Consider the following 22,512-nt stretch of genomic DNA (forward strand, 5'->3'; position numbering starts at 1 on the left):
AATAAGAAATGAAACAACAACCATCACAACAAGAAGCATATATGTATGTATGTATGTGTGTGTATGGTGTGTGTGGTGGTGGTGGTGGTGATGATGCTGGTGTGTGTATGTGCACCTGTGTGCATGTAGGAAGTTAGGCATCTTGGAGACCTCACATTAAAAGGTCTTCTTGGGACCTAACAACCCATTTACCCTGATAGGTTCCATGGAAAAACAAAAGCAGATGGCCACAATGGGTATTTACCAAACTCTTTTTCTTTCTTTTCTTTTCTTTCTTTCTTTCTTTTTTTTTTTTTTTTTAATTTCAGGAATCCTGCTGAACAACAATGTGGGAAACAAAGAGCCAATCTTTTGTATTCTAGAGGAGCATGTGTGGAGACAAATGCTAGAGGCCCACAGGTACTTTTGTCTCGAAGTATGCAGATAAATTTTAGTCTGAGATTAACGTTTGTGAAAAACTAGCAAAATAATTGTTTTCTTCTTACCTTCCAAACATAGAATTTCTTCTCAAGGTTATTATGTTAAAAAAAAAACCCATCTGATCAGTGGTGAAGTTTGGCTATCCAAGTTGCAATTACTCAAGTCAGGTATGTTGGTGAACAGGTGTGGTGCCGGGGAGACAGATATATATGTAGTTGATGCTGAAGATCTAACTTGTTGCTAGCAACTTTGGCACAGTGTCCTGACGTGAGATCAGGTGCCACTGCAAGTAGAGTGTAGTTTCCACATCATTGATTGTTGCCATTGGTCACAGCATCCTTGTAATCCCATGAGACAGCAATGTGACTGCTTCCATTCTAGACTTCCCATTTGATCCTCCATGAAGAGCTACTGTACCAGCTGCTGTGTTTGGGTCTCACTCCTACTGTATCAGATTCTCGTTCTTTCTTCCCTGGGCCTTTGTAACTGTCTTCCATTGGTGTCCCCACCTCTCGCTGGTCTCCATCTCATTCTTCAATCTGCTGTCACAGTTGTTTAAGATAAGATATGAATATGGCCATGACACCTTCTGGTTTTATTATAATTACTCCACAATGTCAATAAAAAGCAAGTCCAATTTTCTTAGTATGGGTTTCCAGGTCTTGACAATTGGGTTTTCTTCCCAGATGCATCTCTTAGTGTATGCCTGCCTCTGTAGCCTCATACTCAAATCAAATCTGATTGCTTGGCACTTTCAAAGTATACCATTCATTGTTTTCTGTTTTATAATACTATTTCTCTAAACAAATACCCAAATCATACATAAGGTACCATATTCAAATCCAGAATCATTTCATCTACCTCTTTTCTAACTCCTCCAGTCCTAATAATGGCGACTGATCTGCATTTGGACCTTCTAGGTTTTAATTTAAACTACTTTATGTTATTCTTCTATCCAGTTCTTTCAACTCTATATGAAGATAGTTCTGCATAGGCATGTAAGCCTAGGAAAACCAAAATGTCCTCTGGCCTCTATGTTATAGTCTTCAAAATGGTGATAATTGCATTATAGCTGTGAGGATTCTCAAACCAATAAATGCAAGTCATTGTCTTATGTATGGCAGCCAACACAGTGTCTGCCAAACTAAGAAACTCAAGTAATGGTAGCTGAGTTTTATATTCCAGTTCCTCCCATTCATGTTACCATATGTGATTATTTATTTGAAGAAACTTGTCTTTTATTGGAAAACTTTTCAACTTAAAATTAATTGTAGCAGTGTAGCTGTTTGAAAATAAGCTTACTCAAAAACCCACTTGTAATGGGAATATGGGAAGTATTTAGCATTTGGAATGGAAAGAACGATGAGGTCAACATTTTGAAAAGTCAAAACGAAAGTCATGTCATGGCCGCCCCTGAAAATATTTGTAAATAGAAAAATAAATTGAACCCATAAAATCCACTGGTAGAAATTCTCAGGGATTCGCTGTGTGAGGAGGGGTGTGTGCATGTATGTTTGTGTGTGCACACACCGTGTTCAGGTCCATGTGCAGGTTGAGACTGTAAGTCGACTTCAGGTGTCTTCCTTGTTGTTGCCCCCCCTTTTTTATTGAAGCTGTTTACCATCAGGTGAGACGACTCAGACCAGAAGCCCCAGAGATCCCCCTGTTTTCACTTCCCTATCAATAGGACTGCTGTGCCCAGCTTTTTGACCTGGGTGATGGGGATCTGAACTCAGGTTTCCTGTGTGGGGAGCAAATACTTTACCCGCTGAGATGATTTAACTTTTTTCTAATGAATAGTCTGCCTTCTTAGTGCATAAGATTGATTAGGGACATTAGGGTGTTTATACCAGACAGGACAGTTTGGGCGTTAATCCCATTCATATAAAAAAGTGTGGTCAGAAAACCCAGGGGAGTTTGGTGACTCAGAGATAACACTATGCCTTTCAAAATCATGAAAATACTTTTCTGTAGAAAAGTACTATTCTCAGCATAGAACTTCAAATACCATCAACTAATTAGGTCTGTGCCTTGGTTTATAGTTCTCTCCCATGTTTCTCAGGTATTGGCCCTATGAAACTTTGAGGGCATAGGGAGTAGAAAATGGAATGTATGGGAATTTAAATGCAAGAAAGTCTAATTTTGTTTTATGAGAATGTTGGCGTGATACAGATGTGTTTTTATGTGCTTAGGTACGCCATGCTGTTTTCCTAGTGGATATATTTTTTTTTTATTCTCTAGTAATGCAGAAACTCATGGCCATTATAAAATATTGTTGACATAACTTTGTATTAGGCCATGGGTTTGGCTCAAGGAGCATGACAATAAGAGTTCATTTTTACTCCCCAAGTAGACTTTGTGTACAAAAAAGACGAAGGCATGTAGTCTCAGAACCAGTCACCAGCTGTGGTGCGTGCTCTGGGCCTGGCTCCTTGTTGTTTATTGTAAGTCAGTGGGTGAGGTTGAGGTCAAACATGGGCTTGAAGAGAATAATATTCTCAGTAAAAATTGTCAAATAGCAACAAATCCAGGAGTCTTGTCAGAGTTTTAAGATAAGGTTGGCAAGGTCAGAATCTATATTTTAGGTTTAAGAGGCACACCAAGCAAATATAAGGCCATTTTGGATATATAAACAAACTTACTTCTCATATTTAAAAAAAAATCTAAGAGTTCCGAATACGGACTGGATACTGGACAGTCATAAGGTTACTAATTTTGCTAAGTTTGTTAGTATAACAACACAGTTTTGTAAGAAAATACTACCTTTTTTTTTTTTAAAAAAAAAAAAGACTGATGATTATTTCATTTCAGAGATGAATGGATACATGCTTGATACTATGGATAGAAAATAGTAGGTAAACTATTTTGCAAAATCTTAGTAACCTCTGGATTAGGACAATGAGGAGGCAAAGGACACTCATGCTATTTTTTCTGACTATTTGGAAATTTTCATAATAAATTTCTCATCTTGCCGGGCGGTGGTGGCGGCGGCGGCGGCGGCGGCGGCGGCGACGGCGGCGGCGGCGGCGGCGGCGGCGGCGGCGGCGCACACCTTTAATCCCAGCACTCGGGAGGCAGAGCAGGCAGATCTCTGTGAGTTCAAGGCCAGCCTGGTCTCCAAATTGAGTTCCAGGAAAGGCGCAAAGCTACACAGAGAAACCCTGTCCCAAAAAAAACAAAAAACAAAAAACAAACAAACAAAAATTTCTCATCTCATGATGTTAGATTCGCCTCTTTATATTCTTATTTTCTCAGGAGTTAGAACACAGGCAGGATTCCTTCTTTGTAGCTGTGGTATGGAGACTGGACATAATGCTGCGGTCTTTGAGGCTCGCACTGTTCTTGACATGTCCGAACATTCACACACTGCAGTGCTGAGCATGGGTGTGGAGGAAGGAAGGGTTTTTGACCCTGCCATTTCAAACACTCCCACTTGTAGTTTATTTGAGCCTTTTTCGGTGATGCCTCCCCTTCCCCCAAGTCAGCCTTGCCTCCTATTTTGAAAAATGAAAATGCACTCAGGCAAATACTAGAGTTAAAGCTTAATTCTATTTGGCTACAGCTGTAATGGGGTGTGTGCTGTTGGGTGACAGAAGCCACTGTGACTTCATCATTGAATAAGAAGGAGTGGAGAAAAGAGAAACGTGGGCAGGAAAATATACCACAAACAATGGTCACTGGTTAACACACTTTATATTTAACAAAATAATTTTTTAATAATATATTCTTTTACACATCAAATATTGTTGCTAGAATCCCCCTTTTTTTTTACAGTTTATTATTTAGTGTTTTTTTTTTCCTCTCTCTCTCTCACTAGTTTTCAGGCACACCATTTTTCAGAGATTTTAGAAACTGCATCAGTTTAACAGGCATCAGCTGATAAACTGGATGCTGATCCCTTATTTAAACATAGCTGAATTTAAAGCCGAGACCCAAAGGCAGAAGAGAAAGGATAACACAGAGGTGACTGTGTGGCTGTAATCAAAGCCTTCAAAAGAAATAACAACCACAACAACAAAACGATGAGACGAGAAGAACTCTGACATTCAGAGGTTTGGAAAGAAGAGCCCAGTGACCTGGCTAGAAGGAAGTTGTTAAATGGGTATCGGTTTATGAGAAATTCTGTCACAGTATAGGTTTGTCTGTCCCTAAAAGGGGGAAAGCATCGGTGATTGGGAGTATTAAAGGAATTGTAGTGGAATGGAAAAAAAAAACAAAAACAAAACAATATACTAAACAGACAAAAGAAACCAGGCCCAACCCGACATGAACAGTGATGAAAATCTCCTTCTCAAGTTTGTAATAGAGGCCATTGAACGGCTGCCAGCGGCAAACTCTCTGAAGAGAGTTTTGATGGATGTTACACTCTATCCCACCGAGTCCTGGCTGTGAGGATCAGTGGGCTCAGACTTTTATGCAAAATTTCTATACCTTGGCTTCCAAGTTACACATTCTTTGTTTCTAACAAGGGCATACTAACTCCTTAATAACAGATAAGGGTCTATGCTACATGGCTCTATCATTGATTTGTTTTTAGTTTTAGATCTTATTCCTGTCATTTATAATAATAATAATAATAACCATCATTATTATTTCCTTTCAAGAATGTGGATTTGGGGGACTGTCAATAGGTAACCTCAGGGCAAAGAGAGCTGTAGAGTACAACTTTGTCTAGACACAGGCTGAAGTGTGCGGTGCCTTTTGCTTTTGAGTGCAGGCATAAATCATGCAGAATTGCTCATGAAAGATTCATGGCTGTCTCTATGATGTATCCATAGTGGCAACTGAAAGGCACCAACCTTGCAACAAATTGGTGTTCTAAAGAAAGGCGGCTGGATGTTCTTCCTCGGATGGCACCAGGATGGTTATTTGTACCATAACACAAGCCTAGTGTGTGTAAAAGTGTCAGGTCTGGCTCGTCGGCACATTCATTTTGGAAATGACAACTTTTTCTTGATGACAGGTGGTGCTTCTGGGGAGGAGAGGCTGACAACTTTAAGTGAGAAAAGTAATTTAGGAGACTAAGGAAACTGGTGTCCCGAGAGTGGGTCTTAGAAGCATCACTTGGTAGGGAGGAGACTGACCCTGGGGTTACTGGTTGTGTGTGATCCAAAGGGCTCAGGGGCTCAACAAAGCCATGTGTGTGCAGTCAGAGCTGCCCGGCATGTCAAGTGGCAGAAATGATACAGCTGAAGGACACAGCTTCTCAGCCAGGTAAAATTTTGTTCCCTACCCACACCCCTTGAGGACTTTTGGCAACGTCTGAGGACATTTGGTTGATATAACTAGGTGGATGTTCCTGGTCCTGGCGGATGAAATCCAGGAATGTCACTTAGCATCCTAAGAGTGTGAAGCATAGCTCCTACTAGCCTGGCCCTAAATGGTAGACTGAGGTTGAGATGTCCTTCTGCGTGATGTGTTCCTCCACGGAAGCCACACGAAACCCAGACTGTGTTTGGGAGCAGAAAACAGGAAAAAGAAAGACAACTGGAGATGAAGAAAACTTTGAAATTTCCCTATCAGATCTACACCAGGGGTGTGAGGACAGATAGTGGACTAAGCAACTGGGTCATGTGGTCTCAGAACTGTGAATTTTGCAGTTAACTGCCGATGGCATCAGATACCCTGTGTATTTCTTTTATTATTTTTTTCTGTTATTATACTAGCAGCATTACCAGGGCAACCTTGAGACTCTTCAAAGGTTCATTTTAATAGTTCAGTATCTAATATATACATTAAAAATGTTCAACTAATGAAATTATATTGTGCAAGAGTCACTCTACCCTAATCTTTATTTTACATCAGCACTTAAGGTGGAAAGTGTCCTGAATCTGGATTTTAGATTTAGGGCTGAGTGGTTGTTACTGGAACATGGTAAACACAGTCCCAAACCATAAAAACTGCTGTGTATAGGACTGACTTCCAGCCAAATTGGAACTTGAGAGTTAGAAGGGTTTAGAAAGATTGACTCACAGTGGGGCTCCTCACCCTGGTTCTGGTATTTCTATTGCCTGGTGACAAGGTGGGCTTTGTGGTGTGTTTAATTATAAACCAAACTCAAAGCTGGCATCATGGAGATGTCTGGTGACTAAATGCTACAGTTTTAAATACCTGTCTCTTTGGGTTCTTCATCTACTTGTTTCCGATTGGCAGTTTCAAAGTTTTGTGGATGAAATGTGTGGTTTGTAAGAATCGATAGTGAGCCCCAACATACTGGACAAACTAGTTGTTCCTCACGTTGGTGTATAGAGGACCCAGTTTACTACTCTGTTTCTTAGCCTACAGACACAATAGCCGCCCCAAGAGAGCTGCGGCTTGGACCCTCTTCCACCATCCCCCTCTGGAAGGATATTTCCCTCTAAAGTTTCTTTCTCAATCACTTCTGATACAACACAAAACTTTACTGTGCAATCAAATCTGACCCCTTTAGATTCCAAAGGTAGAAAATACAGAAAAGTGTAGTACGCGCCAACAGAGTAAAAATGGAGTAAATCAAGGGACATGGATTGGCAGGTCAGAGACATCACCTGGGAGGGAGCCTGCCCAAGGTTGTTTTCTTTCTTTCTTGTCCCAGAATTCTCGGTCGTCAAGTCACCATCAAGCATTGGTAATTACAAAAGTGGTTTAGATAGCCATATGCTGTGTATATTTTATATAGCAAGAGAAAGAGAGAGAAATTTCCTCTTCGTAAAATAATCACTTTTGTCAACCCCAGAAGGTTTTGCTGGTGACCCTGTTGTAGCTGGCAGGAATTTGTTTGCTCATGTGGTTGAGTGTTAGACATGTGCAGTGTAGAAGCCATAGCATCCCTTCCTAGAACTTGTCACCGTTCGGGAATTTGCCCTACACAGTCTGCTTGCCTTGGCATTCGCGCTTTGAGCACTGAGCGGGTTTCCACCAGTCCCCGTTGTGACAGTGACAGATGTTACAGTCGTCCACTTTCACTTCAATGCCAGCTGGAATTATTGTAGTTCCTGCAAAGCAGTTGGGACCTGGAACACACACATGCATTGGTTAGTGCATTCAATCTGGAAGCCTCCTCTCCACCCTCTCCTGTTCTTCCCCAAGAACAAGCCCACCCCAAACCGTGAATGAAAAGGTCAGACTGGGCCAACAGCTTGTCATCAAGGAGTTTTCTTGTCAACCTCTTCAGATTCAAGCTTCCAACTCCATGATCTTTAGCATACATCTCATATTTCCTATGTGTATCAAAGTGAGAGAGACAGAGCGAGAGTGTGAGAGACAGAGAGACAGAGACAGATGGGGTGGGGGAGACCTTGTTTATTGTCTGTTTACTGAGTCCATTGTGGATTAAACTTTATTTTCTTTGTCCTCTGGGTGTAAAGTTGGCACAGTGTCCCATGAATGGAGGATTGGCACGGTCGGCCTCACATGACACTACCCATGGCCTTCTAGTGGAGGGTGTGAGACGATGAACTTGCTCACTCCCCAGATCCTGCCTGGTTCCTGGAATCCCCAGCTTGTTTCTTGATAACAATGAATAATTCATGGATGGATGATTTATTCATGTCCCCAAACAAGCTTTGTTAGAGGTTCATTTGATTTTTATAAATGGAGTTCCTTTAATCTGCTGGCTATTTTTTCCTTTTTTTTTTTTGTAAAGGAGTGACCCAAATGTTTGGCTTTTGAAAGTCAGCAGGAATTTTATTTTAATTTTTCAGATTCCAAAAAGCTATCTAGCAGATATGTTCTATATCTGTCAGATACACTCTACTCCTGTTTACTCTGGATGTGTGTGTGTGTGTGTGTGTGTGTGTGTGTGTGTGTGTGTGTGTGTAATGAACTGCTCTCACATTTTTTTTAGCCCTTCTCATATAGGGATGTTAATACTATACGTAGTTATATTTCCAAGTTGAAACTGTATTTTAAAAAATGGCTTCCCAAGGCAGGGTGGATTTCAGAGGAATGGTACAAATTATTGGCTTTTAGGAGTTATTTTGTGCTAAGTCTGTGAAGAACACATTTGGATAAAAAAGGGAATGCTGGGTTGTGTCCAGTAATGATTTGTTAAGCCATAGGTTTTGGCTATTTTCCATAATCACTAACTACATGGCAATCTGGTAACATGTCACTATCCTTGGCCTGCTTTTGCTTTCTCGACAGTTGTTCAGAATTTATAAGACTATCTCTACTGCCAAACAAATGAAATCAGAGGCTATTTGTAGTGCCAGTTCATTAGTGGTGGTTTCTTTTTGCAAAAATTATAACTACTGAGTTATGACGCATATTTGTTAAGGAGCAACTAGCATGCCATGACTTTAATACCCTTTCATTTAGAGCTTCTCACCATGTATACTCCAACAGTATTTGTGTTTGTATGTCCTTCCTTCACTCTGCTACAAGCATCTAGACTCCATGGCTGAACATGGGGGACTGTCAAGAGCAAGGGTGATGGATCAGCTCAACTCTGGGGATAATTAAGTATCTCATGATTTTCTTTCTGCGTCCACAAGGCTTTTTGTTCTGATTCTACGGTAAGTTCTTGGCCATATTCAAGTGCTGATTATTTCACAATCTCAATATTAAATGCATGTATATGAGGGTTTAAGGAATTAGTTGATAGACCTTATTACTTGTGTAACTACAGTTCTATGGGGCAATTCAATACCAAACCAGGAGTTTCTTCTGAACCTAGATCTGAGGGGTCTTTGGAGAACTTGGCAGGAAGGGTGTCCCATAGTGTAACTTGTTCCCTCATGCCTGTTACTCAGAGCTATCTTAGGACAGACACCTGCCAGTCCAACCAGTTTTAGGCCAGACAAGGTCTTGTTGGGACCCTAGTAGCTTCAGAAACAGTACTAGACGTGGCCAACACTCTGCTTGGAGAAAGCCCAGAAGATTAATGCTTGGTCTCTGCCCATCACATACACACACAACCAAGACTTTCACTCTAAACATGTATTTTTTTTAGGTTTCCAGAAGGGGAAAGAAAACATTTCATTTTAAAATCATGGTTTGGAAAACAAAGACATGTAATCAACGGGCAGACTATTAACTAGTAGGAATTTTCACAGCTTCTTTAGAGGATTTGGCAATGTGATGGAAGAAACATAATATTCTCTCTCTCTCTCTCTCTCTCTCTCTCTCTCTCTCTCTCTCTCTCTCTCCCCCTCACTTTTTTTCGTGTGTGTGTGTGTGTGTGTGTGTGTGTGTGTGTGTGTGTGTGCATGCGCATGCTCTTGCAGATGTGCTGCTGTCTCTCAGAATGCTGGAAAAACTCACTGGCATAATAACAAGAAGGCAGGTTGAGTTTATGAAAAGAGAATCCCTGCAAGTCGTTGTGTATGTCTGGAAGGGATATTTTTACTAGAGCTCTGTTTTTGTATTTTCTTCTTGCTGCCTGTGTTGCTGTGTTGGTAACATGCTGTGATCGGCATGCATTTGATTAACCTCTATCTATCATTGCTTAAGAGTCACTGAGAATTTGCTCCACTTTCAGCCCAAGAAATATTAATTACGTTGATGGATTGAACACAAATGAAAGATCTTTTGCATGTGCCAAGACTGGCCAAAGCCTTGAATGACATAGTATGCACTCAGCTGCCTACCTGATGGCCAGAGGCATTTTAAGAATCCTACATTCTTGTTTGATCTCCTTAACTTTTATACTTCAGAGGTTTTATTGGTCTTGTTCTGATAATCTCAGATGTAACCGCAGCAAGTCTCAAGTTTGCTGTTGAAAGTCATATACTTAAAAGCAATTTAGATAATTGTGAGTAGAATGGCTGACACTATTTAAAAACTGTTCTGGTTCTGTTAGCCCTCCCCCTAATGCTGGTGACAGTAAGTGCTAATTCTCTTTGAGCTTGTGAATGTTCTCTATGAGTCCCTTACTTGGGCAATCGTCCTTGCTTCTACCTACTATCCTCCTATTTGGAGGTTGCTTTCATTTTTCTTTTTTGCCTATATGAAGGGATAAATTACTCAGAAGTCTGGATTCAATGACAAAGCAACACACTGGAATGTAGAGGACTTGGAGAAACTCCAGAGGGGAGCAGTGGAAATGATTAAACTGAAGGCTGGCAGATAAGGCCGCCGGGGGAACGTTGAAGGATTGGAATCATTTAATGCAGAAAGAGAAGACAGAGGAGCAGCCCAATAACTCTCACAGAGTGTTGGCTTAAGAGAGGAAAGGTGGCCAACTGGACACTCGTTCTACAATCTAGATTAAGAGACAGAGGAGATAACTCTCTCTCTCTCATCTCAAAGAACTGATATTTGAATGTGTGCTGAGATTTTCTCTCTTAGAGATATTTAAAATGTCTAAGCTCTTACCTTAGGTATGGGTTATACTTTCAGCCCCTTGAAGGTAAGAACTGAGTATCTGTTATTTTTCACAGCCTAGGGATGATGCTGTGTCTAGCACACATTAAGAACTCAGTGTGTAGTTTATTTAGCTCAACGAAATAGGATAAACTAGCTAGTTTTATGTTTGTCGGAGGCAAAATTCTTACCAAACCTGTAGATAAGCCCTTTTTTGAGTAGCAGGGCTAGAACTATAGTATAGAAATATTCACTTACAGGTGGAAACATGTGGTGATCATTTGTTGAACACTTACTCTATGCCAGAATCTGTCTCATACTGCTTTTTCAATAACCTATAGAAGGCACATGCTTTTCCTCTTACGACATTGAAAATGAGTAGCCAGAGGTTACATGCCCGGAATGTGTTATCACTGAGATATTAATTAAAATCTGCATGGCATACAAGAGGTTTCTAGTTGCTCAGGAAAAGAAGTAGTATTCTAGAAGTGCACTGCCATTTTTTTGTCCTCGATTCTGAGCTTCTGATGAAAATGTAGACGTCTAGGAGGTTAAAGCATTGCAGATGCATATTGAGGTAGGAAATGTGATATGGACAGAAAGATGCAAGATGGTTTTTCTTCAGATCCTTATTTATGCACTGGTCTTATGTTGTGTATTTATATAGTTTCTTTAAAAGCATAATTTGTTTAAAAACTAAAGGAAGTCTTCTGTGGAGAAGATGTGTGGACCACAGGGCTTTCCTCAAGGTGGCATTGAAGCTTCCTCTGGTGCTTTGTGCACAGTGGAAAGAAACGACATGAAAATAGTTTGGGAGGAGGAGAGTCCTGGTTCAAAGTGTGGCTCTGTGATTTATTATGCATGTGATCTTAGACAAACACTTTGTTACCCAAATACAAATGGGAGATCCATGCGGTATAGTTTCGGAAAGAGCTCAACACTTTGAAAATGTGATATAATTGGAAAGTGGATTCTTTGCTGAGACTTGAAGCTGGGAGGAAAGCAGGGGAACTGAGAAGGTTGAAATGAGGAGACATTTTCCCTAGGAGATACGTGAATGATCTCCCCTACTATTCTACACTTCTTTGAGCACTTATTTTGCATATCTATAAAACAAAAACTAGCTTAAATTTCTTTCACAGTCAAAAACCATTCAAGAGAAATCTTACAAGGAAGAGAGAGAGCAATTGTGAAAGTTGTAGCTCTCTGGAGGTATGACTGAGGCAAGCCAGGAACTCTATCTTTGGGCAACACGTTCTCCCATCATCCCATCCCAACTTCCCCAAGGTACCGCAAGACACATGTGTAGAATATCTTGTGATCAGAAAAAAAAATGATTTCTTCTAGCTTTGATAATGCAAGACTTTAAGAAAACCAGCAGAACACAGAAGGATTCCTGTCACATCTGTGGTTATATGGACCAGGAGGACTTACTCAGACGCTAAAGTTTTCTGATAACCCCCCAAATTCCCCTTACGAAAGACTGACTAGGAGCAATGGGGATACAAGGAGTTGAGAGCTAGTCTGATCACACATAGCTTGCGATGTTCAACAGCACACAGTGATAGTAAGCGGCAAGTATATAACCTAAGTCCTCTGAAGGAAAGCACAGCCAGCTGTGAGTTGTAACAGAGACCCCGACTTGGTCCAGTAGAGGATGGTTTGTGCTGAACCGAATAAAGTAGGGATAGAGTGGGGTCCATTTGGAGAGCAGAAATGCCCAATGGGTTCCAGTGGAGCACACAAGACGTTATTGAGGAACTGCTGGGAAAGCAACCAGACACTGGAGTACAAGAAGAAGTCACGAAATATCCAAGAATGTTACGATCTTACTAACATGATTTTGGTAGCTTGAAACTGGACATGGTAGATGTGTTTACACAATGCTAATCAGGTCAGAAAATGCTACAAATCAGGGTTTAATTTCCATCTTCTCCAATCTCCATTTCTCAGCCAGTTGTTAAAAATATACTAGCATGTTACAAGGTTAGGGCTCAAGATTCTGGGCTGTTTGCCATGCTAAAGATTGTGCACCTCTCCTCTCCTTCCCCTTTGTGTGTGTGTGTGTGTGTGTGTGTGTGTGTGTGTGTGTGTGTGTGTGTGTGTGTGACCTTGAGATAAAGACACTAATGCTATAAATTTCACTGCTGTCACAATGTGACTCGTCTACAGAGACTTGCGATGGACTAGAGAGGACATATCTTGGCAGATGTGGGGCTTCTGCTGTTGAAAAGTCTAGTCACCTTACAGGCTTTGGCAATATGTGAAGACCAAGGAGGAATTCTCTCTTCCTTTGTTCTAAGACATTAAAAAATGCCAGCCAAAAATGCTGGCTTAATGTTTACATTACTTTCAGCAGTTAGTATACGGGCTAGAGTGAATTGATCAGATTAGATTATCCCTCATAGAAAATAAAATCCCAAAGGAAACACACTCCCCCCCCCATGGTGCAATTTCATCTAGAGGGGGAACAAGGAAAGAGCTGGAGAGCTGAAGTAAACTTCAGAAGGGCTATTGTCTTGGGATGCCATAGAACTATATGCAAGGTAACTAGATGCTGTGTTGTGGAGGGCACAGGAGGAGCCAGTTTGGTATCAACAAAACCAGCTTTGGATAATTTAAGAGGAAAATGCACTTACTGGAGGAAATGATAGCCGGACAACATCTGCAGTAGGCAAAGAACAAAGCTGGAGGTAAGACAACTGGAGCAAAGATAAAAAGTAACAGACAGGGAGCAGTCAAGACCCACCTTGGACACAGAAAGAGCAAGTGAGCCCATCAGTTTCACCAGCATGGGCCTCTGGATTCTGTGGCTAGAAGCAGCCATACACCCTCCTATTCTACCAGCCCTCCCAGGATGGGCTACTTAGCTTTTCATCTGAAATCTGGGGCAGATATATCTAGCTGCAGGACCCCATCAAGTGCTCGCCCCAGCTATAAGAAGGGCTGGACTATGAATCTCTGGCTTTTGTAGCTTTTCTGGGAGATGGAAATGTTTCTTCCTATGTAAGTGATTTCCCTACTCACAGGGAGGAGACAAGTCAGTTCTGATACTAAGCCAAGCATAGGTTGTCAATGAGGGTGAATTTCAGAGGGCATTTCTTCATCCTAATGGTCAGCCAGGATCCTAAGCATCCTTCCTTTGTTCCCAGACATTAAAAATGCCAGCTAAAATGCTACAGCTTTCTCTTGTACAAAACTCCACTAAAATCCAGAACCATAGGATACTTCTCAATTCAGTGAACATTGCTCCAATGGTCTTTTCTTATTATTTATTTATTTATTTATTTATTTATTTATTTATTTATTTATTTATTTATTTTCAGACAAGGTCACACTTGCATAGGGCAGGTTGACCTCAAACCCCAGATCCTCATGCCTCAGCCTCCCGAGTGCTGCCATTATAGGCAGGTGACACTGCTCCTTGACTTTTAAATACTTCCTAAGAGCTCTTCATGCATTATCTTAGTTTCTCTTGCAGTGAACTACTTCTCCTTACTTTTCAGGTGAGACACAGAACCACAGAAATATCAGGCGACTTTCCCAAAGTCTCACAGCTAATGAGAAACTGAGATGTGGAGTCCAGAGCAATTTCTGCCTGCTCTGTCTCAGAAAGCAATCTTCCGGAAAGCAAAAGCCACTGTTCATTTCTCCCAAGGTTTGTCAACACTTGGGATGATAAGGTTGCAGTAGAGGTAAACAACTTAAGTATTTAAGACACTGGGGTGAGGGGGAAGGCAAAGAGAATAATGGGTGAATTGAGAATAGACGATTGGGAAGATGAGTTCTACCTATAAAATTCACATGCGAGGCCGGGAAATGGCCCCTTAAAGAGTTTCTAGAACATCTTCCCAAGGGTGAGATTTGATCCCAGGAAGCACAGATGGCAGAAAAGGCAGCATGGCTTCACTGATGAGCATAGAAGACAGCTGGGGTGGCATGGACATGTCCCAGAAGGTGATGTCCTATTTTTATTGCTTATCAACACAGATATTCTTTAGAAAGCCAGACTGGTCAGGTCATCTTCGTCTACACTTTATGATTATAAAGTACTATGGCTTCCTTGGAAATTCTCTCTCTGGAAACAACTTTATACTATTTAATTGTCCTCTTTCGATTGTTCCAATCTCTAGTCTTGATTTGAAAGTTCAATATCGGCACTCAGTATCTTTTAGAAATTAGTTGTAAATGATCTTCCTGCCGCATAAATGAGGCCAAGTCTTATTGTGTAAAGCCATAAACATCCCATATTTATTTCTCAGATCATCTAAATCATTGTTTCAGTGAATAGTAGGCTTGTAGGCTTCAGTTTACAATTGAATTGGATTGGATTATGTGCTTTCTTCTGATTTTAATTCTCTGCTTCACCAAATCCAAAGGAACTTATTGTGCTCCGGAAAAGCAAATAGGTTTTCTGATCAGGTGGGCCTATTTTCAATTATTAGAATCTTGGAAAAAAATGTTGCTAATAAAACCAGCAATTAGAGATGAGCACAGTTAAAATGGAATGAAATGCCTTAGCCCTTCCTGATGACATGTCCCGGGGGCCTTTTTAGGTATAGACAGAGGACAGGGATGGCATTACAGTTGCCAACAAGAATCCTGGAATAGACAGAGGGATGGTTCTCTCCACCTGCTTTCACTCACTAATCCCCATGTTACTTCCAAATTCTTTTGATTAAACTTGAAAACAAAAAGCTTCCTTAGATTAAGGTGGCGAGATTCAAGAAGGATTATTTTCTCAGAGGCTGCCCTGAAGGTGACTGTTAATCATTTTATTTGAAAATTCAATATTGCCAAACTCCCACACGGATTCCAGTCCAAGAACTCCAGAGAGTTTTCTGGCCCCTTAGTACATAAGATTTATAGCTTGGTGTTCCAATTAAGTAAAACGCAAGGGGCAAAGCCTAGAGAGGAAGAATATGGTCAAGACACAGAAGAGAAAAGTGGCCATTCTTGTTCTAATCTGCCAGCTTTGGGCATGGGGTAACATTCATGTTCAGCATTAGCTAGCTCTAACTTGCCAGCCTGGCCATCTGCTTAGTCAAATTTTCCACACTGAAACATTAGAACCGTGAATGACTTTCAAATCACGACCACGTTTCGCACAGCTATCCTAGGCAAGATTCTTCCGGTCCCAGCTAATTTACATCTGAGAATGCCAAAACTCAGAGATAGGTAAAGCAGAGAATTAAGACCCTGGAGCCAGACAACTCCCATCTCGATCCTATTTGGGCATCGACTGGCTGTGTGAACTGAATGTCCTTAGATATGAAGGGGAATCATAATAAGATAAGAGAACGTACTTCATAGAGGTGTTGAAGAGACAAACGAATTTTCATCTGTAAAGCACCAAGACTGCACTTGTTACATGGTGAAGTTGAAAAGTTTATTGCTATTTATCATTCTGCTTACTGTTACCACTGGAGCTGCAATCTGAGTAACTCTGGTAGGTTCTCAAGGTCAGGTCCTTATTTATTGTCCAATTGTTTTTTCATTATTTCAAAGAACAAAGAAGGACACTTCTACTTATGTGGATCGGCATTTGTTTGCAGACTCAGTGGACACACAGCAATAACATCTTTGTGACTCTCTTGCAGGCTTGTTTACTGTTTGTCAGCCAAGCAGACAAGTGAATAAAATACCAGAAGAGTGGCTCTCCAGAGAGGGCTAAGGGGGTAGACCCTGGTGTGTGCCCTTGGCTGACTGAGTCAGGTATTTTTTAGGAAATGGCTTAAAATGAATTACTGAGAGTGCTAACAGTCAGTGCTCTTGTTGGGAGGAAAGTGAGTAAGGTGTGGTAGGAAAAGGTTCAGGTTAAAGGTTAAAAATGATATTGCAAACTAAGTAAAAGGGAGAATAGGCACATATAGATGCTATGTATAAATTGATATGCAGTGCGAAGTTTTGCAATTTTTTATTACTGCTTAAAATAGGATCAAATATGACCAATGACAGACATATTGAGAACATTACACTATCCAACACTATGGGTTCTTCTGCAGCCATTGAGAAGAAAGAATCACCACTTGCAGCTGACTTACAAGGATTCCATGACTCATTATTGAATAAGAATGCAGTTATGCGGAGAATGGGTACAATCGATCCTAGCTTAATAAAACACATGCAGACAAACAGATGTATATGTGTACATTTCTAGAAGATTCTAGGAGGAAGGGGAGAATAAGGAGGCACAAATACTGTACTGTTAATGTGGATTGCATTACTAGGGGGAGGAGCTGCTGATGAGCAGGGAGGACCTGCGTCTACAGCTGGAGAAGTGTAAACTCTGTAGCAAGGAAGGCATCGTGGCATATTTATATTTGGCTCTGTGCATAAGAAGAAAGAATAAATTCTGATACTGGCAGGCATTTTAAAATCAATGTGCATGCCTAATGATACGGTTCTTTCTCCTTAAAACTTGTCATCAATTTGGTAGTGCAGCTGGCAGATCTTGAAACTGAAGAAGTTTAGTGAGGGCAGGTATAGCAAGGCACAGAACAAGGGGGGTTGTCTCTGTTTCCGTTGCTTTGATCCTGAACTTCTAGGACTGTAGTTGGCCACTGCAGAGAACACTGGATATGTGTGGCCAGGCAGCACTGGAAACATGGGTACTCCAGGGAGCAATCCACTTGAAGTCTAAAAAAGCATGTATCCAATTTCAAAGACAGTGTGTAATTGAACATAAAACTAAGAAAAAGTGAAATAGCTCATTGATATTTTTTCATACTGATTATATGTTGATGAGAGTGAAATAAAATATATTATTAATACATTGTTTATATTTATATAAATATGTATTATTAAAATTGACTTAATCTTTTACCTTTTTAATATGGCTGTTAAAAAATTTAAATTTATACTTGTGGGTCTGGAGCTGAGCTCGGTTGGTATGCGCTTGCCTAGCATGTAGAAAACTCTGGGTTCAAACTCTAGTACTGCCTAAACTGAAACCCCAGCATTCCAGGAGAAAGGGCGCTCAAGGTCATCATCAACTACATAACAATTTTGATGGCCTCCTTGGTTACATGACATCATTTCTTACCCCTCTAAAACAACAAGAAACCCAAACAAACAAATAAATAAGTAAGTAAATATTACCCTGGTAGCTCACATGATATTTCTATCAGACAATACTGTCCTACAGAAATAATGGAAAACGAGATGACAGGTTCCCCAAAAGGAAACTACGTTTTATATAAGTTGGGGTAGGAAATACTATGATTTGTGATAAATAGCCTACCTTTGGGTCAGAGGAATTTTCAAATGAAATCTTGGCCTTTGATCAATCTTCATCATCATCCCCGGAGGTACCCTTGAAATTAAACTCCTTGGCCCCATCAGATGCCTTCTGAACTAGAAAATGTACGAGTGGAGTCCCCATAATCCATGACATTCTAAGTGATTCCAATGCAAGCTCAAATGTGAGAATGCCTGCCTGAAGATCACGCAGAGCTTGGACAAAAGCCATGCTACCAGAAGCCAAGAAGATAACGTAGTTAGTGTCAGTTTGGGAGCAAGCCACACTGCACACGGAGCGTATCCGAAAGGCAATGAATTCAGCATGGGACAAGAACATAGGCTTTTAGCAAAGGGTCATTTCTGAGGAGAAATTCTGGGCAAGTAAATAGTGGTTAAATGGTTCAATTACTTTGAAGTTTCAGCCTCAGCCTCTGAGCTGTCATTACTGTGTTTCTCCAATAAGTGTGGTTTTTACCCACACGACAGCTTGGGAATCAAGGAGATGTGTATGAGACATGGCATTTGGAGCTATTTTAGATGCTTTAATGGCCTCATTTTTTTTTTTAAAGGCAGTGTTCACTGGAAACAAAATGGTATACACTTACCTTTGGATTTGAAACAGGTTAGAAAAGAAGGTTACTCAGCTTTTCTCCACTTTCATATACAATTTGTTTTCTTTAAACAGACTTATTCCTCACATAGTCTTTGCAAACTTCTTACGTCATCAGTGAGAGAATTGAGCTTCTTTTTTCCCTTCTTTAATAATATGCATGGACGAACATGTTAGGATGGAAGCCATGCCTTCATAGTTGATGGACAGAATGATTATGCTTGTCAACAAAGCATACACACACACACACACACACACACATTCACACACACACACACACACACAACATCCCATCATCTAGATGAAACATGAGTTGAGTTATAGTCAAACACATGGAATGCCTTACAAAAACAACAGAAATTGGAGATGATATGTGATTTATTTCACTATCAGAACATATGACAACAGATGATGGTCTTTTTTTGGCTAGGATAGTAATGTATTTTTAGACACGCCATTGGCACAGTAAGACACAAAGTGGTGTTTTCTGTGATGAATAACTAATAACGTCTGTAGATAGTTTCTAACCCTGAAGCAGAAGTGATGACACAGTTAGTATAAACAGAGTCCACAAGTAAACAATACAACTAGTTAACTTAGTTGGAGAATGACAATGAACCGATAACTTAAAATTCTACGCGCAAGTATTAACCATGCACCACTGTTTGAACACTTTAAAACAATTTTGATGAGACAAATAGATTTTATCTACTTGTAGATATGGTTAACTACAAGTGAAAGCTAAGTAATTACGGGGTAAAGTTTATTAAAGAAGGAAATAAAGACTGCATATACTAAGAGATTTTGATATAGTTTATGAGAAGAGACTAAGGAGAAAAGCTCTGAGGAAGTGTGTGATGAGAAGAATTCAGGAAGGTGAGAGGGTCCAGTCAAGGAACATTGTCCTTGTAACCTTTCCTCAGTGCAGTTATCAAAGACATGCAGCTTGGGGAACATTCTTGATTCTACATAGTAGAGGCAGTGAGAGGATATGAAATAAAAGTTAAGAGACTTGACCTAGTTCTTAATGTTTTTAAAAGCTATTTTGGGGCTTGTGGATTGTATCTGAAAGACAACTGAAACCATTATATGACTAGAGTTATCATTTAGGATTTGTTAATTGTTACATTCGCTTCAATATAGGTAACAGCTGAATCAGAAGTCCTTACTGTGTTGAGGAAAGTAAAGAGATGAAAATTTTTTCTGCATGAGTCAGAAGTAATGGTAGACTAGTTCAGGGTGGCAGCAATGGGGAACACAGAGAAGTGGATAAATATGCACCAAGTTTAGGAAACTATCAGCATGATGCTCTCATGTTAGCAGTAGCCTGGGCCTGGGGGATGACGTAGAAGGTATCACATAATTGACTGACGTAAGCGCATCTGTGGAAACATCAAATGCAACTGAGATGGCTCCCGAAATTAGGACCGAGCCAAACTCCTTATGACCTTGGCAAGAGCAATTTCCGGGGCGGCAAAAGCAAAACCCATGTTGGAACGTAGGAGCAGGTTGAGGAATGGGGGTGGGCTAAGGTTGTAGCAATCAAGGAAGCCAGAGAGTGAGCTGACCGAAGACAGACAGCACAGTGAAAGAGGGCGAAGTACTGGCTGAAAAGAATCCTGGGGGAGGAGACAGTGTTTGTGATACAGCAGTGGTGGGGTGCATTGACAGAACAGCGTCGGTGAGAAAGGCAGGGGACATTGAACTCTATGTTCTTAGATGGGAAGCAGACTCTTGACCATAGCAATAGGAAGCTGAAAGGGTTCCTGTCCGATAATTTCTAGTTCCTTTGGGAAGTAGGTGGGACATGAACCTGCAGAGAGTGGAGGGAGAGGAAGGGGACAGAAAAGGGCCGACCGAGGCAGCTGACTGGGGAGGCATAATAGAATTGTTGAGCGGGCCTGACGGCCCAAGTGAAGAAAACGGCTACAATTTATGTGGTAGCAATTTGATTGCTACTGTGATCTTTCTCTCCAGAGCTCAACAATATTGTCAAAGAGAGCTCCAGGCAGACAGCATTTAATAGCCTTGCGACCTCTGGGAAAGCACCTCTCTAGTCTGTCTGTTCTTCCCTTCCGAACTGCTTTCTCATCTATGAACTAAGAACAAGATTACCTCCCGCACAGCCATCAGAAGAGTTAATATGCATATAAGGTGCTGAGAATAATGGACTCACAGTGCCAGTCTACGAGTGTTTGCTATTATCCGGGTTTGGAGCTTGGCAGGAACTGAGAATGGCACCAGCAAAGGAACAGATGATATGAACAAGACAATAGATGAAATTGTAGACCAAAGAGTTAAACTGAAGGCCAAGAGATGTGAAGACATTGATTTTTTGGGAAATCACCAATCTTGCTGACAAAATCAAACTATTGATACAAATGTGCTATGAAAAAATACTTTTGTACACTGGTTTAATAAAACACTGATTGGTCAGTAGCCAGGCAGGAAGTATAGGTGGAATAAGCAGACAAGGAGAATTCTGGGAAGAGGAAAGCTGAGTCAGGAGATGACAGCCTGTCATCCAGGGAGCAGCATGTACACACAGGTAATGCCATGGAAAATGTGGCAACATACAGATTAACAGAAATGGGCTAAGTTTAAGTGTAAGAGCTAGCCTGAACTAATGGCCAAGCAGTTATAATAAATATAAGCCTCTGTGTGTTTACTTGGGTCTGAGCAGCTGTGGACAGGGCAGGACACAGGAAAACTTCCAGCTACACAAATGAATAATAGTATCTCGGTTCTATTACCCCAAGTCCTCATCTTCTTTGGCAATGGTACCAAAATGTACAGAATTTACATTAAAAAATGTATTTTCTTTGAGAACTTTAGCTTGAAGCAGTTCCTGTGGACACTCCATGTTCTGGAATTCCTGAGAAATGGCAAAGTTCTTAAGGGGAGAAAAAATTATAAGAAGCAATAGTAGGGGAATCCCCCCAGTTAAGGCAATATTGTTTAAAGCTGGGAATTTGGCAACCTTTTATGTTCTTTTTCTCAATGTCTGCAATACAATTTAGGCCAGGAAAACAATCAGTTTGGTCTGAGCTAGAATTGCTGCAGAATAAACAGCCTCGAAAATTGAACTTTAAAAGGAACTCTCTGCATTGCCAATGTGCCGAGACACTCAGAGGTGTGATTTTTGTCTCAGAAAGTGCATTTCATATGGTCATTCAGATCGTGCATTTAGACCCTGGCTATTTGTCATAAACACAAATGGATTGGATTATAGGAAACATTTCCTCCCAGGTGGGACAATGACTGGGTTTATTTGGTGCAACATCATTAAAGGACCCACTGAGTGCTGTAAAATGGGGAAACAGTCCCATGCTGTAATAAGCAAGCAAACAAACAAAACCCAATTGTGGAGTGGGTGCTGACTGGCATTCTGGGAGTCTACAAATCTTCTGATTTATTCTTGCTTAGGCAAACGGTTTTTAGCTTGAATTTGGGATGAGGGTAGTTAATTTGGGATGAAAAAACTGCCGCTCCTGTTTCAAAGGATATCCCCAAATATGCCACCTCCCCAGACATTGCCAGTGAACAGGTGTGAACTATCAATGACATTTATTTATTCCTTTTCTCCCCAAATATATTACTGAAAGCTTCTTATAGGACAGAGAACAAAAGTACTAGATGTGTTTCCAGACCTTCGTAGGCTTATATTCTAGCAAACAGAGAAACAAGCACAGTTAGAAATAGGAGGGGGAGTATGACAGGGAACAGTCTCAATCAAAACAGAAGGAGGGGGAGAGGTGGAGGAAGAGGAAGGCTTCCTGGGAGATCCAGAGAAGACTGAGTGAAATCTTGGGAAGTGAATAGGAAGTAGTCTGTTGGCACAGGCAATTTTCATGTCATTGTGGGGAGAAAGCTGTTCCTACGGGGTTTTAAAAGTTATGTAGGTTTGTGTGTGTGTGTGTGTGTGTGTGTGTGTGTGTGTGTGTGGCACATTTATA

The 22,512-nt window shown here is 40.8% G+C and overlaps 1 protein-coding gene across 1 annotated transcript in view; it reads right to left on the minus strand.

Moving 5' to 3' along the window:
* Positions 1-3,624: 3,624 nt before the first annotated feature.
* Vwc2l (von Willebrand factor C domain containing 2 like) overlaps positions 3,625-22,512 on the minus strand; it is a 157,727-nt gene continuing 138,839 nt past the window's right edge. Inside the window, exon 4 of the mRNA XM_028870036.2 lies at positions 3,625-7,412. Within this exon, the coding sequence (XP_028725869.1) occupies positions 7,264-7,412 (149 nt within the window). The 3' untranslated portion in view covers positions 3,625-7,263. The remainder of the gene's footprint in view (positions 7,413-22,512) is intronic.

Source organism: Peromyscus leucopus, chromosome 13, assembly GCF_004664715.2.
Source record: "Peromyscus leucopus breed LL Stock chromosome 13, UCI_PerLeu_2.1, whole genome shotgun sequence".
Lineage (NCBI taxonomy): Eukaryota > Metazoa > Chordata > Mammalia > Rodentia > Cricetidae > Peromyscus > Peromyscus leucopus.